Consider the following 18,966-nt stretch of genomic DNA (forward strand, 5'->3'; position numbering starts at 1 on the left):
TTTTGCGGTTGAGTTGCCTCTATGTTCGGGTAGTTCGTTATGCTTATTGGTACGAGCCTTGTAGACCGTGTTTCAGCCAAGACTTTATACAGTTTTTAAAAATAGTATTTTCAAGTTAGAAGAGCGCTTTTTTTGGCACAGCATTGTCAGCAACGTAGTATATCAGAATAAAGCTAAGGCGTGCTGACTAGCAGGCTGATTAACTAATATTGTATAGTTAATATTTAAACTATTGCTATTAGGCTCCTTAATTATTCAGAAGCGCGGAGCCCACCGTGAGTAATACCCATATCAGTTTTTAGAATTCCGAAAACGCGGTTACCCTCGGCGAAAACTTTTGGCTGTTTCGACGAGTTAGATGCATTGTAGAGATTGCTTTGCCTGCAAGCTTCTATAAAGATCATGTATTTTGGCGCTATGCAGCCAAATTATGTTGTACCACAGCACCGAGGGTAACCGCGCTTTAGGATTGCTAAAAACGGATATGGATATTATACTTACGGGGCGCTACACGCTTCTCGATAATTATGGAGCCTAACAGTAATAGTTAAAAAGTTACCTATTCAATATTAGTTAACCTGATTGCTAGTTAGCACGTCCTAGCTGTATTCTGACGTACTGCACCACTGGCAATGCTATGCCGGAAAAAGCGTTCTTGCTCAAAATTCCTATTCTAAAAAAAATTGTGTAAAATCTGAGGCGAAACACCCTGTATTGTTTCTTTTGTCCCACCATATTACATATTTGTATATTCGATGCCGCCGCGGTGGCTCAGTGGTTATGGTGCTCGGCTGCTGACCCGAAAGACGCGGGTTCGATCCCGGCCGCGGCGGTTGAATTTCTTTGGAGGAGAAATTCTAGAGGCCCGTGTACTGTGCGATGTCAGTGCACGTTAAAGAACCCCAGGTGGCCGAAATTTCCGGAGCCCTCCACTACGGCGTCTCTCATAGCCTGAGTCGCTTTGAGACGTTAAACTCCATAAACCAAACCAAACCATATTTGTATATTCGGGTGAGTTCTCCCGTCACTTCATCTCAAGGATGACAACCTTCAGTATTCTATAGCTCTATATCTTCCAACTACAGGTGGGCGCGATACAGGCGCATGAAAGTGTCGTGCAGCCGACTATTTGTATTTCGCCTCATTTTTTCTTCGTATGCGCTCATAAAAATGAAACCAATATCTGCCGTCAGGCGCGCAGCCCATGCAGTGTCCAAAACGGCTGCTGCTTTATTTCACCTCTAGCAATTGGCGACTTGATTTGAGGCCTTGCTCGTTTGCTCGCAGATACAGTGCCGCAGTTGGCGCAGCAAGGGCGTTTTGCATGCGCACACCCTGCAGTATACTGTAGAGTCTACAAACAGTCACACAAAACGAATGTTTTGAAAGAGTTCGAGCAGGGCCGTCCGCACTGCAAACAAGCCCTAACGAGACTCGGCGAATCCAACGCGGTCATTGCCCCTGTCGAAAATGGTGTAGTAGCGGCCGATGAACACATCTCCCAGGATCCACAGGGGCCCAAGAGGAGCCGGCACGTCCAGGCCGATGAAGCCGCTCAGGCACAGGGGGATGCCCGCCTGGCTCACCTGCGGGAAGGAGGAGGCAAGTTGCGTAATTGCGAAGAACAGCGTCTCTGTGGCGTCAGCCTCAAGGAATCAGGACACGCTAACAAAGCAAAGTCGCAATGCAAAGCAGAGAGGTCTGCGTTTTAGCGGTCGGTTCGACAATAAAGAGAACTGTGCCGTTGAGAGAATGCCGCCGCATTTAAATCACATATCGTTGCCTGTGCTGTCGGTCTGAAAGCTGCCGCTAAAAGCTGCCCGACACAGAGAGATCTGTTGTGTTCATAGGCACAGGTCAGTCAGGGAGAGAGGCGAGCGCGAAATACACGCTCGAAAAGCGGGGCAGAAAACGAGTTAATTGGTAGCAGAAAGCGATGCCCCAATTACGGGTTCTCAACGGTCCACGGTGTAGTGAAAAACTGGTGAAGTATTCAATGACTAACGGTAACGGAACATCGCGCGTTGGTTTGGATGATGTACTTGCCTGCAGAACGTAGTCCTTTCCTTCCAGCACGAACTCATGGCCGTTGAGGTTGAATGTGATCTTTGGCAAAGTCGGTATGGATTTGCAGCTGACGAGGTACTGCAGTGAGAGAACAAATACAAATTGAGCGATGCTTTCCCACATAGGTGTGCGGAAAAGGAAAATGGGTCAGAGAGTTATGGCAGCCCCCTCGGTCCCCTTTAGTTACGGCGCCAGTGTGCTAAGCATGAATCGCAAAAGTAGGGAAGTTCCTGGAAGAGGCTCCTTGTACAGATTGAGGTTACAGTGTGTTACACATTAATGTATGCAGCAAAAAGTCTGTTTCACGCACGGAAATGATGCAGCCAGCAAACAACTGTGTTTGAGAATTACTTCCGACCGCTAGTAGTACTGCAACCGCCATTATTATACCGGCATCGCATCTTTTTTTTTCTTTTTCACAATGAGGTAAACGATACCAAAAAGAAATTATTGCCATTTATACATCCACCTTCAACCTCCATTTACTTGAATTCTACTGCAGATTAGCGATTCTCCTTGAACATGTTGAAGGGAAAGTGGAGGGAGTTCAGAAATCTAGAAGCACAAACAAATCGAATAATATTTACAGTAGAAAAAAAAAGTCTGCGTTAGGACTGACTGTTAGGCAGACTACAGGGCGAAAAAAGTAAAAGGATAAATAAGAAGCATACTAAAAAAAAAAGAACTAAGAGGAGAGAAAGTACTCTCGATGTTCCGTGTCCTTATACCCCTCTCATTTGCGAAGGTATTCGTTCTTCTTTTGAAGCTGGCGGAATTCCAGCATCCTATCAACAGTGCTAGTAGGAGCTTTTACATGACACGTCACTTCCGAAAAATTACGAAAGTCACTTCCTGAAGGCGAAACAAGAGTCCTGAAGTGCAAGACTTCGTATCGTGGTCGTCAGGACATCGACATTAGCAGACGTGTTTTTCGCATGCTTCCACCACGTGCACAGCTGAGAGCTGTTTCCGAGCTCAGTGGGGCGGATCATGCCAGCGGCGTATAAGAACGCGTTTTTCTTTAGGTGTGCTTACAAAAACTATGCAGAGTTAAATGGTTCAAGGAGAAAATTAACGCTTCGCCTCCATCACTTGGCGCTTGGCGTTTACTGAAAACTTAACAACCGACTAATTTCTCGCTATGCTTACTCAGGTATATCGCACACACGAGGCATTGAAAATTTCTATAGGGTATTTTCAAAGAATATTTCGATTGCTGCTGCTGAAAGTAAGCCTTACTTTCGTGTCAGACTGCCTTCTCATAGGAGGAAGGAGAGATAGAAAGGCTGTATATATAGTGGAAGCTGAAGTAGGAAAGGAGGCTAGCACATTTAGTGTCGCAAGCCGATGCGAACGTTGCTTACACGGCGCATGGCCACACGATTTCCTGATGTCCAACAAATGCACGTGTGACGAAGGGTCTTCCTTGCCGTACCCCCGTGACATAAAAGAGGCCATCCATACTCAGACTGGAACTGACTTCGGCAAGGAGGAAGGAGGAAAGGAAACATCACCTCTCCAGCTGTGAAGGGAGCGGCTCCGATGGCCAGGTTCAGCTTCTCGATTTCAGCCGTCGGTCCAGCGATCAAGGAGGTGCCAGTGTCAGCGATGGCTTCGCAGCCACCGTTGCAGAAGGTGGCGTTGTCGCCTACTTTCAGCCTGCGTAATTAAATAGACTCTCGCGTGTTCTGAAAGTTGCAGCAAACGTTAATATTATGCCTGAGAAGTTGTTTGGCTTATGGCAGGGTAATTTTGCAACGAAGTGCTGAAGACAATCCTATCCAGAGTGCGCGTGCGCATGTTTGTCTTTCAGCTCTGTTTGAGGATCCGTTTCAGGTTGCGTTACGTCGTTCCGCTTGGTGTCCAAATGATTGACGCTTATTCCGCCTTCATTAAGCTAGAGCAAAAACCGCCAGTGACGCATTGTAGGGTTGGGCTTTTGAGCTATGAGAAATTATTTTTTCCTCATATTGCATAAAATATCTTCGCTTCACCTGATTTAAGCAAAGAGCATATAAACTTAGTGAACACATGGTGCGGTAGCTCAGTAGTATAGAACAATAACCGGCGCAAAGCCGACTGAGGACAAAAAAGATTCAGGGAAATCTGCAAGCGGGCTAATATGTCACGAGCGCTGCATAGCAGCCCTTGTGATATATTAACATATTTCGCAAGCGCAGCTACAGGTTTTAATGTAATTGAAACAACATCTTTTAATAAGTGCGCATTTTTAGCACATTTAACCTTTAACGCAAGCTTTAAGTAACGAAACAGAATGAGAATGCGCAGACATTCTGAGAACGCCGGCCGCCACTTTGGGGAAGAGCAACGCGCGCCATGAGATACGCACCCGTCCATGTGGAACTGCCAGTAGCCCTTGCGGGTAACGGGCACGTAGGTGATGTTTCCGGTGTAATGGGCCTCGTCTATGCCTCCGAACAGCACTTCACCGCCGTTGGGGTCCGAGGCGTTGCGGTCCAGGTAGACGGAGAAGACGGGTTTCGCGGCCACGCCCTGCGCAACCATGTTGTCGAACACTGGCGGCACGCCGAGCACCGAGATCTGCGGGTAACCCAGGCCAAGGATGCCGTCGAACTTGGCCGCAATAAAGGCCAGCCCGGACTCGCGCAGGATCTCCGCGAAAGTCTGGCTCTGCACCCGTACGTCACCCAGGCCGAACACGTCGGTGCTCAGCTCGCCCTTGACGCTGCCACTGCCGTATCGGATCTCGAATTGGGTGCCGTTCTTCACGTACGTGCTGGACTTCTTGCTGTAGTACTTGTGGTGCAGCACTGTGCAGGCAGGAACATGCGAGCAATGAGTCACGCCATCCCTCACACGAGGGCAGGGGCGCAGCCAAGGGGGGTGTTTCGATGTCAGACCCCCCTAGAAATTTGCTGAGCGCTGCATTCCCCCTCCCCAACTCCTCGCGACCTTTTTTCTCGCACATGCTATTTGCACACCACATCGATATATTAAAATGTAAAAACGAAAATCAGATGTGTGGTCGGTTTGTTGACAAAAATGGTTCCTACTCTAAAAACCGGATGGGACCACTAAGCTGAAATTTTCGTTAACATACACTGTCGGGGAAATGAAAAGCGCCTCTGCGGCCGGGCGCAGGTTCACATGCATGGGGTAGAAGTTTTGACAAATGCCATTCGTTCGCAGTTGCTGACTTCGTTGTAGAGCAGCACCTTTTATGTGGTTGCATATTATGTGAAAATATTGTAAATATCCGTAATTTTTCGTACGAGTCCTTTTTTTGTGAGAAAATAAATGTTCTTTACGAATCAACTCGTCGGAGTCCTGTGTGCATTCGTGCTTTTATGCAGACATTACAGTGAACGAAACAACTAACCTCTGGGCTTTATTACAGCAGAAAAATGACTAAGATCTATTGTTTTGGCACAGGATCTCTTTTTATTTTTTTCCGGTGGCGTATAAAAACCCCTGAAAAGTACTTCTGGCAACGTCACTGCACAAGGGCGCTGGCTCTCGGTGTCTTGTGCAGGCCTAACTTTGGACAGTTGCGCTCTCGGCTTTGGCTGTACGACACGGTGGGACATGGAGTTTCTAGGAGGACAAGAGATGGCTGCTAACAGTGCGGGGTGCTGAAAGGGTAGAGGCCGAAAGCTTAAGATTTGATCTTCTAGCGCACGCTGTAGACATTTGTAGTCTGGTAACGATAATTGCCCTTGCGGTCGAAAATAAACGCGCATCCGCTACGTTATCCTGTGTTGATGTTTCAAGCTCCCAATCTACGTAGCTGGCCTTGTCTCTTTTTTTTTAGAACAAACGCTGCTCTGCTGTATAACATCCGTAGCAAGAACTATACACTTCTGTCACTAATTAGTCGGAATAGGCAGCATGCAAAATAAAACTGAACGATACAAGCTAGGAGCTAGCTGCCTCCTTTGACAGGGAGTCAGGACAGATGGTACTCGCAGCAAGAAGTGTGCGGGTATTCAAGAACCCCTGGACTACTTGAAGTATCAACAACGAATTCGTAAACTTAGGGTTCCACTTCTTCACGTGTCAGGCTTTGCATTAACGAGGGCGACAGAGGATAATTTACTCACTACAGGCAATGTTGGTGAAGGGGCATTTGCTTGAAGGCACCCACAGGTTGGAGGATCCAGTGTCGAAGACTACTCTGAAAACTTGCGGTGGCGTACCAAGGGTGATATCACCATAGTACTGCGCCTGCACACGCCGCATAAATGCAGTATTATGAGTTTGCACTCAAAGAAAAATTATGTACTGCAGCAACGCTGCTAGAGACCGATACAGGCGTCTATGAGGAACATATTTTGCACAAACGCGAAATATTTTCTACCATCATCTTACAACAAAGGAGGTGGGAGGTTTGCTCTCGAGCTGACGAACTGTAACTTCAAGCTCGTAACAGGCAACAACAAAAACAACAACAACAACAACAACAACAACAAAAACCCTGACGTTCTCGGTTCAACATTCTACTGCAGCGTTCTTTTCACCGTCGCTGAACATCGCCAGCTCAAGAACAGCGGAGAGGCTCTTACAGAACCCTTGGCGAACTTGAGCGTCTTGCGTTGAGGAAGCGTTCGCCGCGGGAAGGACATCCGTGTGTTCCCTCCACCGCGGCCCACGCAGCATCCGAGAACAGGCGCTAGTTAGCGGAAAGCACAATTGCCTGACTTTTGGCACTTTCCTCTTTGAGCGCACACACGTCACAATGACTCCCAGTGAGCCCTAGCAGGCGGATATGCGAGCCTACTGCTAGGCAGCGAGCGCACAGAGATCTGCGCGGGAGAATGTGGCCTTCGCCAGACACGGGGCGACGACTTGGTTCTTTGCCCTGACGCTGCAGCAGCGCAAGAGGGAAAGTCTTTAAAAGCTATGCAGCAGTAGCCTCAAAGCAAGCTCAGCTTCAGCAGTGAAGCGCGCCACGGCTGCTCAAAGGACGGCGCGTCCACTTTGCTTGCAGGGTCACAGACAAGATCCTGGGGTGCGTTTACACAGTTGCAGATGGCGGCCATTTAAGACAGCTGAAGTGTTCAAATGGCAAAGGCGGAAAGACCCTATCGGCTGTCGTCCAGTGTCTGGATAGTGGCCCGGCGAGCTGTGGCTGTCAGCTTGTCAGCCACACGCCGCGGCTATCTCCATGTGATACGTGAGACATATCTGAAGCCTGCTGAGTTGATCCTTCCCACGTTTCTTCGTCAACCCGAGCCATGTGCCGGTTCCACTTGGGCATCGAAATTACTGGGGGCGGACGTCAAATATGTTTGTATCAGACAGCAGTGTGCAACGGTTGGAATGTATTGCAACTTCACTTGAGGCTTTGCAGCGTATGCGTATATCGAAGCTAGCGCTTACACTCCAGCCAACCTTGTCTGCTATTACGCGACGGCGTAAGGCTCCCGTTCTACAGAAAATCCGGCTTTGTCGTCGGCGTGAGCGAGAACTTCGGATTGGCCTAAAAAGTGGCTACGTCATACGTGGAGCGGCGTATTTGAAAAGTTCTTCAGACATACAAAACTGGGGATTAGAAGATTGCATCGTGACTCAAATGTCATTATGACATGTAAGTATAGAAAGTAAATTACCTGTGCTGAAAAGAAAATTGGGGCAATTAGTCGGGAATCGCACCTCTGACCCTTGGATTGCGAGTTACACAAGCTACCACTAGTAGTAAAAGTAGTGGTTTATTATTACAAAAATACAAAAAGGAAGGAAAAGATTCTGCCACGCGCTCTTATGCACAGGAACTGCGGCAGGCGGAAATAAAGGAACAGGTAAGGGATAGAAAGGAGAAGTACAGAGGGGAGCGATAGCGAGACAATCGTGTGGCTTGGTTAAAGCGGGGCTTTATATGTACGCCGTGTGGTCTTTCACACAATGATTACGACTCTGTAAAAGGAAACAGTGCCCGTGTCTGCGTTAGAAAGAGGAACTGCTGACGGGACCCACTAACACGCTGTCGCGTCATACACTTAAGGCGGAGCTTGAGTGTGCCCCAAATTTTTTCACCGGTGATAGCCACCAGTTTGGGGCATCGAAATAATCAGGGAAGAAACCAACATAAAGATAACAGTGGCAGAGCTGTTGCAACATTGACCACATGCAGCCTTTGTAGTTTCGCGTACGCGTCTTAATAGTTTAAATACATTTCCTATTCTAAATAAATAAATTATAGATAGATAAATAAATAAATAAATTTCCTATTTTCAAAACAAAAAAAAAGGGTTGGTCACGTAAGATTTTTTTTTATTAGTCAAAAATTATATGGAATCGTGGATCGAAAAGTTGTATTGCTGTTGTCACTGCGGACGCGCGGACCTCACTGCATGCATGCACGGCGTACCTTATGACAGCACGTGAGAGAAAACGAGAAGCTAAGCTGAAAGTGAACACGCCCAATGTTACTACGGTTAACTAAAACATGAAGTAAAAAGCAAGATAATGTATCTTAAAGAACCAGCGCTACTAATTTATTAGTCCAAACTTTGAAGACTGTGCTTGTATGGAGGCTAGAATGCTTGGTATCGACTGCCAATTAATCATTAATCACACGAATAGTAAATAAACTCTCAGACCTATAAAAAGTTCGCTTACAGTTGCTCGAGATTCTACATCATCGACGCAATTTGTAATAGCCACAAAGGGCTCGTGCGTCATAATTAACTACTATTCACTTTGTATCATTATGTAAAGCCTGTTATTTATGAGAATTCTCCTCACGCTGTTTAGCTCATAACTCTTTCTGGCGCGTTGTGCCGGTACTCAACTTGATGTGAGCCTTCTTTATTGTATAACATGCCTTCGCGCTCAACAAGCCTCAAGGCTTTGGCTAAGCAATGTCAGACGCCCTTCTTCTGAGATTGCTAACGTGTAGTGAAAATCCGTCGCCAGGTTGTTCACAAAGTTCAAGTTCAACGGATGCCGCACAGGCCACCCTGTTTCAACGAGTACACTCATCAGCTGCGTAAACTTTCAAAAAACGTAAAGAAACTCTGGTTTCTAGGAGAGCAAGAGAAGAAAAGATAACATTTCTGCCAGAACAATCTCTAGAATGGGGACGGGAGCTTCAACATGCTCAGTTCAAGTACCAACAAGGTATTCATAGTTAACAGTGGCAAAAAGGAAAGGTAAAAAAGTAGGAAAAAGGTTGGTGGGTGGACGCTCATAGGTGGGTGATGCATTTTTACCGTTGTGTACCCTGATATGCCCCCCCCCCGCCCTGTAGCTTCCGGGCCCGGAGGGTGCTGTGAAGGTGGAGGTTTTCGCTGCTGGCACGTGCTTTCCTCCTCTCCATTCTCCCTCCCTTCAGTCCACGCGGCTCCTCCCTCCTAGTCTGGTCGCCACTCTCCTCCTCTTCACATTCTACACAGCAGGACCACACAACACCAGACGGACAGATTTTGCGAAGATGGTAGTAGTAATGCTAACTCGCTAAAATTTTTTTTTTCCTAGGAGAGTTTCCCCGGCCCGAAAGACACCCTTACCTCACCCAGATATTTGTCCTTGCCGATTCGACCAAGAGGGCTCTCAGTGCAACTTCCATCAAACCTCTCTCTCATTGTATGGACTGGGGAAGTGCAACGGCCGTGTTCTTGTGTCAAAATGGACAAAAACTAACATAATTAACATCTGTGCGTAAACTGAGCACGATTTCGTGCGCCGCTGATACCTTTATTTCTTTTCCTGCGTCATTAAAATGTCGCCATCCTTCACGCAACACAGAATTTCAGCAGATAGGTCAAAGAAACGCCAGCACTGGTGCTCCATGAATCAGCCTGACTTCGTCCCCGTGCATGAAAGGCCCGCCAATGTTACCCGGTTTGAATGGAAAGCTTGTGTAGAGGAGTAGACCAGAGCGAAGAAGTGCTTTCTTAGGAGATCGCGCGGGCCGCATAGTGCAACAGTATCTCTGACGTCTGAATAATACGACAAGGGTGAAAGGCAGACACATTAAATCAAACTGATTCCACTTGGTTCCAATGAGTACGGATATATGTTTTCCATGAATATGCGGGTCATATCCCATTCAACATAAACATTCAAAAGAATCTTGCAGACACATATAAGGTGCGCATAAAGTTTTCTGTACTTTGCAAACGTGGACACATAAAAACTGATGTTAAACAGATTCTAACTCGAGAAGGCGTCGAACGCGGCAGCTTTGACAAAGTTAGGTGCGCACGTTCAGTGACATCATCACATGTATACGAGTACGTGCGACCCACGCGCCACCGGTCATGAGAAGAGCTGCGTACGGACGTACATCGAGGTAGTTCTTCAATGGCTCCGGCACGGGTCCTCCGATAGCAGAGCCTAAGGACCAGCCTCGAGTCACGTTGATGGGTGTACCGACCTCCCGGAAATGGTCCCGAGCGCTTTTCATCTTCATCAAAGGCACCCTGCGGGAATGACAGAAGTCGAGCGTGAAAAGCAAGCCACAGCCATGGCATCGCGGTAACGCAAAAGAAGAACGAGGACAATGGACTAGTTCGCGCCTGAGCTTCATGTTTGATTCACTGAGCGCTTGTGAAAGACACAACACGAACGATATGAAATGCGTGAGACGTTACGCAAACCGAAAACCTCTCTGCTTGCAAAAATGTCATGTACGTGGCCTTGTCGACAGCAGGAGAGCTCCAAGATATATCCCGACTCCCATTTTCCACGTCCATGACCAGAGTCCATTATCAGATGGGTTAACTTTAGCGATAAGCGAGCATCGGCGTTCACCCCAAGCGAGAGCAATACTATCTCACAACGCGAAGTACAAAAGCATACATTAAGATTCATGAATTTCATATGTGACTACTGAAATATTTTAATTCTGAAAATAATAAAGTATTAATTATGTGAAGCGAGCAAAAATGTAATTACCGGCATAGTGATGCATGTTGCTATTGAAAAAGATGAGATCTGCACTCCCCGCTCACCCGAAGCGAGGTGGGCCACATTGCACACAAAATATCAAACCGGATCTCGAGTTACATTTGTTGCTCTGCCTGTAGCGCCCGGAACTCGATTTCGTTTCGAACATGTTCGAAAAGGATGCCACTGACATTCCACTAGTGGCCAGAGGGTCTGTGGACGCAGCATCTGGCTTCGCACAATTATTTTCTGCACGGAATGGGCAGTATCAATAGTGCAGCAATTTCCCGCTCAAGATCTTTGTTCCAGTCAGTGTTCCAGTTGTGTTATAGGCAATAACAAAATTGAAGTGGAAACATACGCTCTTCCGACCAGAGATCGTTGGGCACTGGATGAAATCTAATTGGACCATTACCGTCGAGGGCATTACGCAGAGCATGAATTAGCATGTAAACGATTTTATAAAGGTCCAACATTTACTGATAGTGTTAGGTTCATTATCGGTGGCATGTGCTGGTCTTTATTTACTGGTTTTGTTTACGGGATTTAACGCCCCAAAGCGACTCGGGCTATGAGGAACACGGCAGTGAAGGGCTGCGGATAATTTCGACCGCCCCAGGGTTCTTTAACGAGCACTGACATCGCATAGTACACGAGTCTCCAGCATTTCACCTCCATCGAAATTTCGACCGCCGCGGCCGGGATGAACCCGCGTCTTTCGAGACAGCAGCCAAGCGCCATAACCATGCACTGAGCCACCGCGGAGGCTTTTATTTAGTTTTGTGTGTGTCCGTGATCTGAACGCGCTGATGGCGTCATTGTTTGTGATTCTCTCTGTGTGAAGAGTGCATTCGAACTGTATAGGAACATGTCTTGTGTGCACTTCTTGTGGAAAGACTCATGAAACACGAGAGAGAGAGAGATAGAGAGAGAGAGGACGCTATTTGAGGTCAGACTAAAACCTATAGGTCTTAGTACTCCACCACTAGGAGGACAGCTGGAGTACTTCAAACATGTTTTCGTAAATTCACGTAGTGACGCATTACGCTTTGATTACTAAAGAAAGGCAAAGAAACATCAAGTAAGAAAAGCGGCTGAGTCATTATGGAAAGTGCAGTCGTTGTAGAGAAGGTTAGGCTGAGAAGAATTGTCACTTCCAGAAAAAAAAAGTAAGATAGGCAAGGCTGTGCATGTCACTTCTACATGACAAGATAGTCTGTGCTGATTTCAGTGGCTGGTGGCACTGCGCTCGTGGGCTATAGACTAGCCTATTTCATGGTTATGAATGCGCAATGTGGTACTGGTGAAGGCGCTTTTTTTTCTTAATGAACTGGCAATCTTGAAATAAGGCATTAAAAACACCAATGTATAAGTCACGGAAAGAGGAAACTTATCAAGCGCTGAGTGTTGCCCAGAAGTGTTGTAATGGGAATAATTTCGTTCGTGACCAAATATCGCAGGCAGAAGTCCCATGGCATGCAAGTGTCGGCAAAGGCGTGCCGGGTTTGGGTTCCCCGGCCGCAAAAGAAGCGAAGAACCGCGTCACGTTTCCAGCTGCCCACCAGTGGCACGGGCGCTGCGGTCGCAAGCCACCGGTAGATAGCGCGCGGCTACGTGCATAGGTCACTGTGCACACGTACCGACAAAGTGAAAAGCTGACAAAGCCTCGCACTGGTTTTGTCGCTAACAACAGGCAAAGAAGCTCGCGAAACATCGCAAGTGAAACTCGAGACTGCGTAATTCGTGCCGTGGCTGCGCGCCCCAGAATACGCCGGCCACTGTGCGCTTCCGAGAAACTGACTATCTGGGGAGGACTATTTATGCGCCAGCTGACTCAGCCCATGGACGGGAAATGGCGACGAGAAGACCCGCTCAATCCACGGGCCGTACCGCACTGCGCGGCCTGCGCAATAGCCTGCGTCCAACGTGAGTGCTACAGTGTAACAACCTAGTGAATTATATGTGAAGCAGTCTAATATAGTGATAATATAGCAGAATAAACGCGGGAAAAAATCGACCAGCGGCGTAGAATTTTACAGCCCTGGCTGTCAGCGGAACGCGTGGCGGTTTCGCGTCATCCGAAGCGATGTGTTTCTAAGACGTCAGCATCACTCAGTCACTCGCTACCGTGGCAGAGGTTGGTTGCCCAAACGGAGTATACTCGAGAGGAAATTCGCGAACATCGCCGCGAACGGGAGCGCAAGAGAAGACTGCCTGAAGATTCAGAGTAGCGCGCCCGTGGAGCGGGGGGAAAGTAGTGAAAGCATCAGTGCCGAGATGATGAGACAACGGCGCCATGGATCAAGAACTGCGGGCCCGCGGAGCCACCGGACACAAGAAACAGGCGATCCACGATGGGGTCTCTCGGGCGTTTTAGCGTCAGTTCAACGCGAAACCCTTTCGGCTTTGCGTGCTTGGTCATCGATAGACTGTCAAAGATGGTGCGAATTTTAGTGGTATAGATGCACGCTTAACTGCCTCAACTCAGCAGTCACATCACAGGGAGGCGGGGTTAAACGAACACCTGGCGCTGAAATTCGCCGCATTAATTTTTCATTCCTTATTTACTAATGAGATGTTTAAATAAACAAGATAAAATATCGGGAATCTTTGCTGTTGACGTCTCATAAAAACAAGGCACTGCAGGAAATGACACCGCACACGATATTTTCTTGACTGTTTTGATTATATTCACGTCTCCATCTGTTACTCGGTGTGGCCCGCAGCTCACTCGTATATCCAACATCTCTGCATGGAACCCGAATACGCGCATTCTTTCGCAAAACACTCTTCGTGAAAAAAAAAAACACAAAGAAAGAAAAAACAAGAAGGAAAGGCAGAAAGTTGGAGAAGAAACACTGGGTACGAGGAAGTTACGATAATTTTGTACAATGGAATTTCCATCTGTCGTGCATTTCTGTCTTTCGTACTGCTGTATATCTCAATGTCCTTCCCAGTCTCCTCTTGTTATCTCGTCTTCTTTCTCTTTTCAAACAAAGAAAAAAGAAACTTCCTTCTTTATCGCCATGTCCATTTTACGCCTTCGGTTCCAAGTACCACTGATAAGGGCCTCAGCTATCCTTGTACTGGGCTTTTTTGTTTCGCCTCTGGCCTTTTTGAATTTTCCTTACAATAGTTACTTCCAATAAGGACAGTCGGCATTATACTGCGCCGTTCTTTCAAGCATCGAGAGATTCGAAACACTTCACGTTGTCGATCATTACTGCTACTGTGCTTACCTTCGGAGAAAACTCGACAGTTCTGCACACAAAAAGCACGAAAATGTGAAATCGTGCGCACATGCTAAGTCCACTGTGGGACACAAGGGACGCCTCGTTTCCGCTGTATATTGTCCGGATGTAGGGCTAGATCACTATTTGGTGCTGTCTGAGTTGCGCGCAAACGCCGGCAAGCAGTCGTGTGTGCACTTGAAGCTCATGTGATATCACAGGCCGTGCTGACCAGGCTAGAATGGCAGAGCAACCTGTCCGGGGATCTATCGCATCGGATGCTAATCCCGTGGGAGAAGCGCTTTTGAAAACCAGCAGTGGAATCTGGCTGCAGTTGCTGACGAAGCGCTACTTTCCGCTCCTTCTTTATGTGAGCTAGCTTACTCAGACTATACAGGCCTTTTCGTGTCAATGATGCCCGGGTCAACATATGAGCTCGCAGCTTCGCGAGCACTATATTCAGTAATGTGGATTTGGACTGGATTGTGATTTGCATCTTGTCTCGTCACCCATGAGGAACTCGATGACGTCGGGCTTTCGTTCTGCCATGCAGCAGCTTAGTTACCGCTGTCTAATCAGTCGACGCACCGGGATATCCAGTGCACTTTCCATGAAAGTATTCGGAGCTGCGATGCCTTCCGTTATAACTCGAGCAGCTCACGTTTCTCTGCGGGAACGGCGGAGTTAAGTTGAATAATGTCGTAGCACAGAAAGATACCAGAAATCGAGCTTATGAAGAGAAAAACCGCGTAGTTTGACTGTTCATTTATAGTCTGAACGGTACACTGCTCTCCGGCAAAACGTCATCAAAGTTTCCTACTGCAGGATTATGAATAGGAGTTCAACCAAGATTTCAACCAATAGTATTTCATGCCTTCAAGGCGTGAAATTATGCATAGAGGTTTCCACCGAATTTTTCTTTTCAGTCAGTGTTCCTGGGCGAGTTGGGCTGCGTACTTAAAAAAAAATTTCCGCGTTACAGGAAGAGCATAAAGGGGACGGGAAGACTTTCACGGCACCCGTGAACGTCGTTCCTCGTCCCTTTGTCCTATCCCTATAACGCAAAATTAAAAAAAAAAATCAGTACGGGTCTTGAACATCTTGGTCTTTTCATGCACTTGCGGTGCCAGATAAAACCACACCGCCCAGCAGCCTTGCACGGTCCTCAGATTATCTACATCAGTACTATATAAACGTGCCATGGAGGTTTTACACAGCAGAAAACGCATTGCAGAAAAAACAACAACACTGAATTTTGAAACCTACTTCTGCAAGCAACAGAAGTACAATGATATGAAATATTACCAAAATTATACTTCGTGAGCTGCACGAGGAACAATTAGGGAGGTGCGATGCGCCACAAAGGAGGAAAAAAAAAAAACAGGGCGCATCAAGAGTCGTCGACTCCTTCATTCATCAACCCAACTTCATTTTCTTCACCTTCTGCACGAGCACGCCGACCTAGCCTCCGTTCGGTCGCGCGCCACCTAGCCATCTTGTCGAGTGCACGGAGGCGAGCGGGGATCCGAAGCGGTTCGAATGGTCTCAACTCACCTGAGCAGGGCCGAGGCGGCCCCGGCGAGGGCCAGGAGCACGACGATGGCCGACAGCCTTGCCTCCATGTTGTCCAGGCGCGGTCTGGCTGGAGCAGGCGACGATGAAGAACCAAACCCCTCGTCGGCGGTGTCCGCTTGCAGAATTTCGATAAGCGTATCGCGATATTTATCGGGAGGCTGGGGGGGAGCCACTCTTGCCGTCCGGTTTCGCGAGCGGGGACCCTCTGCTCCTCTTCGTCGGCGCAGTTGCGGCCTCGCGGGGTGCCGCGCTCTATCACGCCACTCGAGGAGATATTGAAAAGGCGGCGAAAACAAGGAGTCGGGCCCCCCAACCTCCGAGGCGGCCGTATTCTGCGGCGCTGGCCACTGGCGTTTGCATCCCCCACCCTCGCGACGGCCTGCGTGATGACGACGTCCGGTGAACCGCCGTAGCCACGTGCGCAGTCACGGTAGCACGCGGGCTCTCTCCTGTTCCACGCCATCTTCTTCTCTTTCTTTGTTTATCACGTGCTGTTTCCTCCCGTCCAGAGACGCACTTATTCGTTCCAGCGACGAAAATGCGCCTCAAGCGCTTTGAAAGCCGACGCTGAGTGAGCCCGTTCCTGTCAGCATCATTTACTAATTTTGCTTTTGTCAGCGTGAACACGTGGCTACTGCGAGGTGCTGAGGCGGGCGTCTGTCCGTCATCAACTATGGCTACGCAAAACTGCTGTTACAGAAAACTGACAGACAGCAGATATAAGACAGCGCATCCGGTGTCTCGTGACCTCGTTTCAAGTTCACTTATCGAGCTTTATGACGATGATGGTAAAAACGTTTGTCAAAGTAAAAGAGTTTACGACGTCTTGCCAGGTGGTGCTCTTAATCCAGGGCATCATAGGCAGTTGTTGCTGTTTCCGCTCGCTGGACCAGATCTTGCTGGTCCGTGGCGCTGGCGTTGACCGGTCGCTTTCCTAGAAGACGCTTTCCTAGGAGACTTTGGTCGGGTTAGGTATGGGTTGGATGTTAGAAGTGGCGTGCGAGCTCGGGCCCCTGTGCAACACCGCCTATAGAATACCTCAGGTCTGCACGTTTCGTGTCGTAACGTCAGCTACGACACCCGACCACCGTGATTATTTGTTCTAGCAGCATCCCCGGTCGTTTCATTTCCTCAGAGTGTCGCAGTATCTCTGTTATTTGAGGCTATGACTCGTGTGTTACGTTTGTGGGTTTTCGTCCGCGTTTTTTGACGTAACAGTGCCGATAAATTCATGTGAGAGTTCCATTGGTGTGTAAACAGAACCCGTGATAGTATGATGTTCGGTATGTTATTATTAAGCAGCGACAATTACGCCGCTCTTTCGCATGCGCGCTTTTATGACGCCACCAGAAGGCCCTGTAGGAGTGCACGAGTGCATAGAATGCTAGAAATCCGCGGAGAAATAGTGACAGGTCAGCTAACTTGTTTTAAATGCAGTTCCAAGAGTGGAAGTTAATTTCAAACACTGATTGCCGAGAAAATCAGTGATTGTTCTTGAAACCGCTAAGTAAAATGTTAATTTCATCAGAAATAAAAAAAAAAAACGAATAGTTTAACTGAGGAATGAAAAACGCGACAGGAGGAGTGGACGAACTCGCCCCGAAGCCTGCCACTCGAAAGCATGTATATTAGTTACTTCAAAATGCTACGAGTCAAATTTGACGCATTACTCTTGTAGCAGGCATATATTTGGCTTCAAGTTGAGCAAAAACAAAACGCATCTACTCAAAATAACAGAAAAGTAATGATGTAAAATGGAAGCAAGGATGTATGGTTGAGAACTGCATGCGAACGTTGTTATTTGCTGCATGTGCACTGCGCTAAAACTGACGTGCAGCTAGAAGCGTTGCCAGGTTTCAACACATCAGAACATGTACGCTTACTAAATGTATGTGTAAACATTCCTCTAACATCTAAGTATCTCTATACGACGTGTTTACATAGCGATGCTGAACACATGTAATGTCGTATCTCGACGTTCTTTGTCGGTTCATAATCCTTCCACACAGTTCCCTACAGGTCTTTTCCGTTATTGCACTCTTGTTCCAGTGGTGTTGTGTGTGAGCCTCCTATTTCTTGTCCCGCGTCCGTTTTCGCTGGTAGCACCTTCTGTGCATTGCACTCACTTGGACAGGTCGGCCACACAGCACTTATTTGGCGTATTAGTGTCGTGTCGGACAGCTCTCAGACGGCGTCGTAAATCTACGCAGCTGGTTGAGATGTCGGCGTGCTACTGTGCCATGTATGTTGACGAGCCAAGAGCGCAGGCCTATGCGTCTGACAATTGTAGCTTCCTCCCAGCGTGGCTTTTTCAGAAACTGTCGGGCGAGGACGCGCTGCCCCTCATTAAGCGTGCCGCAGCGCGGAATTGCTTTTTCTTCCCGGAACGTCTCTGCCTTTGGCTCGGGGAGGATGGCTGTGAGCTGGGTTCGCATTTCACGCTCGAACATCATTTTCGAGGGGGTCTCGCCTGTTGTGCTCTGAACCGTCGTGTGCTGCTTGAAGAGAAAGCGCGCAAGGCGGCGCTGCAGCGAGCCTGTCTGATCTCTTTCAAGGGCGCGTTTTAGCTCGGCTACGTAGCGCTCGGCTTGTCCGTTTGTCGCTGGGTGGTAGGGGGCCGATGTAACTGATGAGATCCCGTTGTCGCGATAAAACTTGAGGATCTCCGCAGACACAAACGGTGTTCCGTTGTCCGACACTACCTTGCGCGGCAGGCCGAACGTTGCAAATAGTGATCGGAGGTTGTCAATGACTGCTGCCGAAGTCGTCTGTCCCATTTGCCTTATCTCAAGCCACTTTGTGTAGGCGTCTACGACCACAAGGAAAGTGCAGCCCTCAATTGGTCCTGCAAAATCAATGTGCAATGTGTGCCATGGTGTGTCTGGCTTTTCCCATTCTGGGACAGGAGCTTTCGGCGGGGCGCTCCGGCTGCTCTGGCAAGGCTTGCATTCTCGCACCACTGTTTCGATGTCGTTGTCAATGCCAGGCCACCACATGTAGCTTCTGGCACACTTTTTCATTGCAACGATGCCCCGATGTCCGGCGTGGATGAGAGACATAGCTTGTGCGCGTAGTTCTCTCGGCATCACAACTCGGGACCCAAATATGATGCAGCCGCGATGGGTGCTCAACTCTGTAGCTCGCCTGCGGTAAGCGTCGAAGTTGTCCCCTTTGAGTTTATGCACGTTGCCTTGTTGAACAGCTGTGTAAACTAGCCGGAGAG

General features: G+C 48.1%; 1 protein-coding gene across 1 annotated transcript; it reads right to left on the bottom strand.

Annotated features, from left to right (window-relative positions):
• Positions 1–1,182: 1,182 nt before the first annotated feature.
• Positions 1,183–16,022, bottom strand: LOC149352499 (lysosomal aspartic protease-like). The gene is made up of 7 exons (XM_089581696.1): positions 15,723–16,022; positions 10,337–10,472; positions 6,150–6,273; positions 4,418–4,859; positions 3,582–3,726; positions 2,047–2,145; positions 1,183–1,586 (listed from the first exon to the last, which is right to left on the bottom strand). The coding sequence occupies exons 1-7, from the start codon at positions 15,788–15,790 to the stop codon at positions 1,425–1,427; spliced, it is 1,176 nt and encodes a 391-aa protein (XP_089437822.1). The 5' UTR covers positions 15,791–16,022; the 3' UTR covers positions 1,183–1,424.
• Between the last annotated feature and the right edge of the window lie 2,944 nt (positions 16,023–18,966).

Source organism: Amblyomma mixtum, chromosome 3, assembly GCF_055824585.1.
Source record: "Amblyomma mixtum isolate Tamu chromosome 3, ASM5582458v1, whole genome shotgun sequence".
Classification (NCBI taxonomy): domain Eukaryota; kingdom Metazoa; phylum Arthropoda; class Arachnida; order Ixodida; family Ixodidae; genus Amblyomma; species Amblyomma mixtum.

Bases quoted from the DNA above. Each gene is read 5' to 3' on its own strand.
- LOC149352499 (XM_089581696.1), bottom strand. From the start codon at position 15,790: ATGGAGGCAAGGCTGTCGGCCATCGTCGTGCTCCTGGCCCTCGCCGGG. The intron at 10,473-15,722 runs GTGAGTTGAGAC...TCATTCCCGCAG, and splicing joins GCCGCCTCGGCCCTGCTCAG to GGTGCCTTTGATGAAGATGA. The intron at 2,146-3,581 runs GTGATGTTTCCT...CTCTCACTGCAG, and splicing joins CTCCCTTCACAGCTGGAGAG to TACCTCGTCAGCTGCAAATC.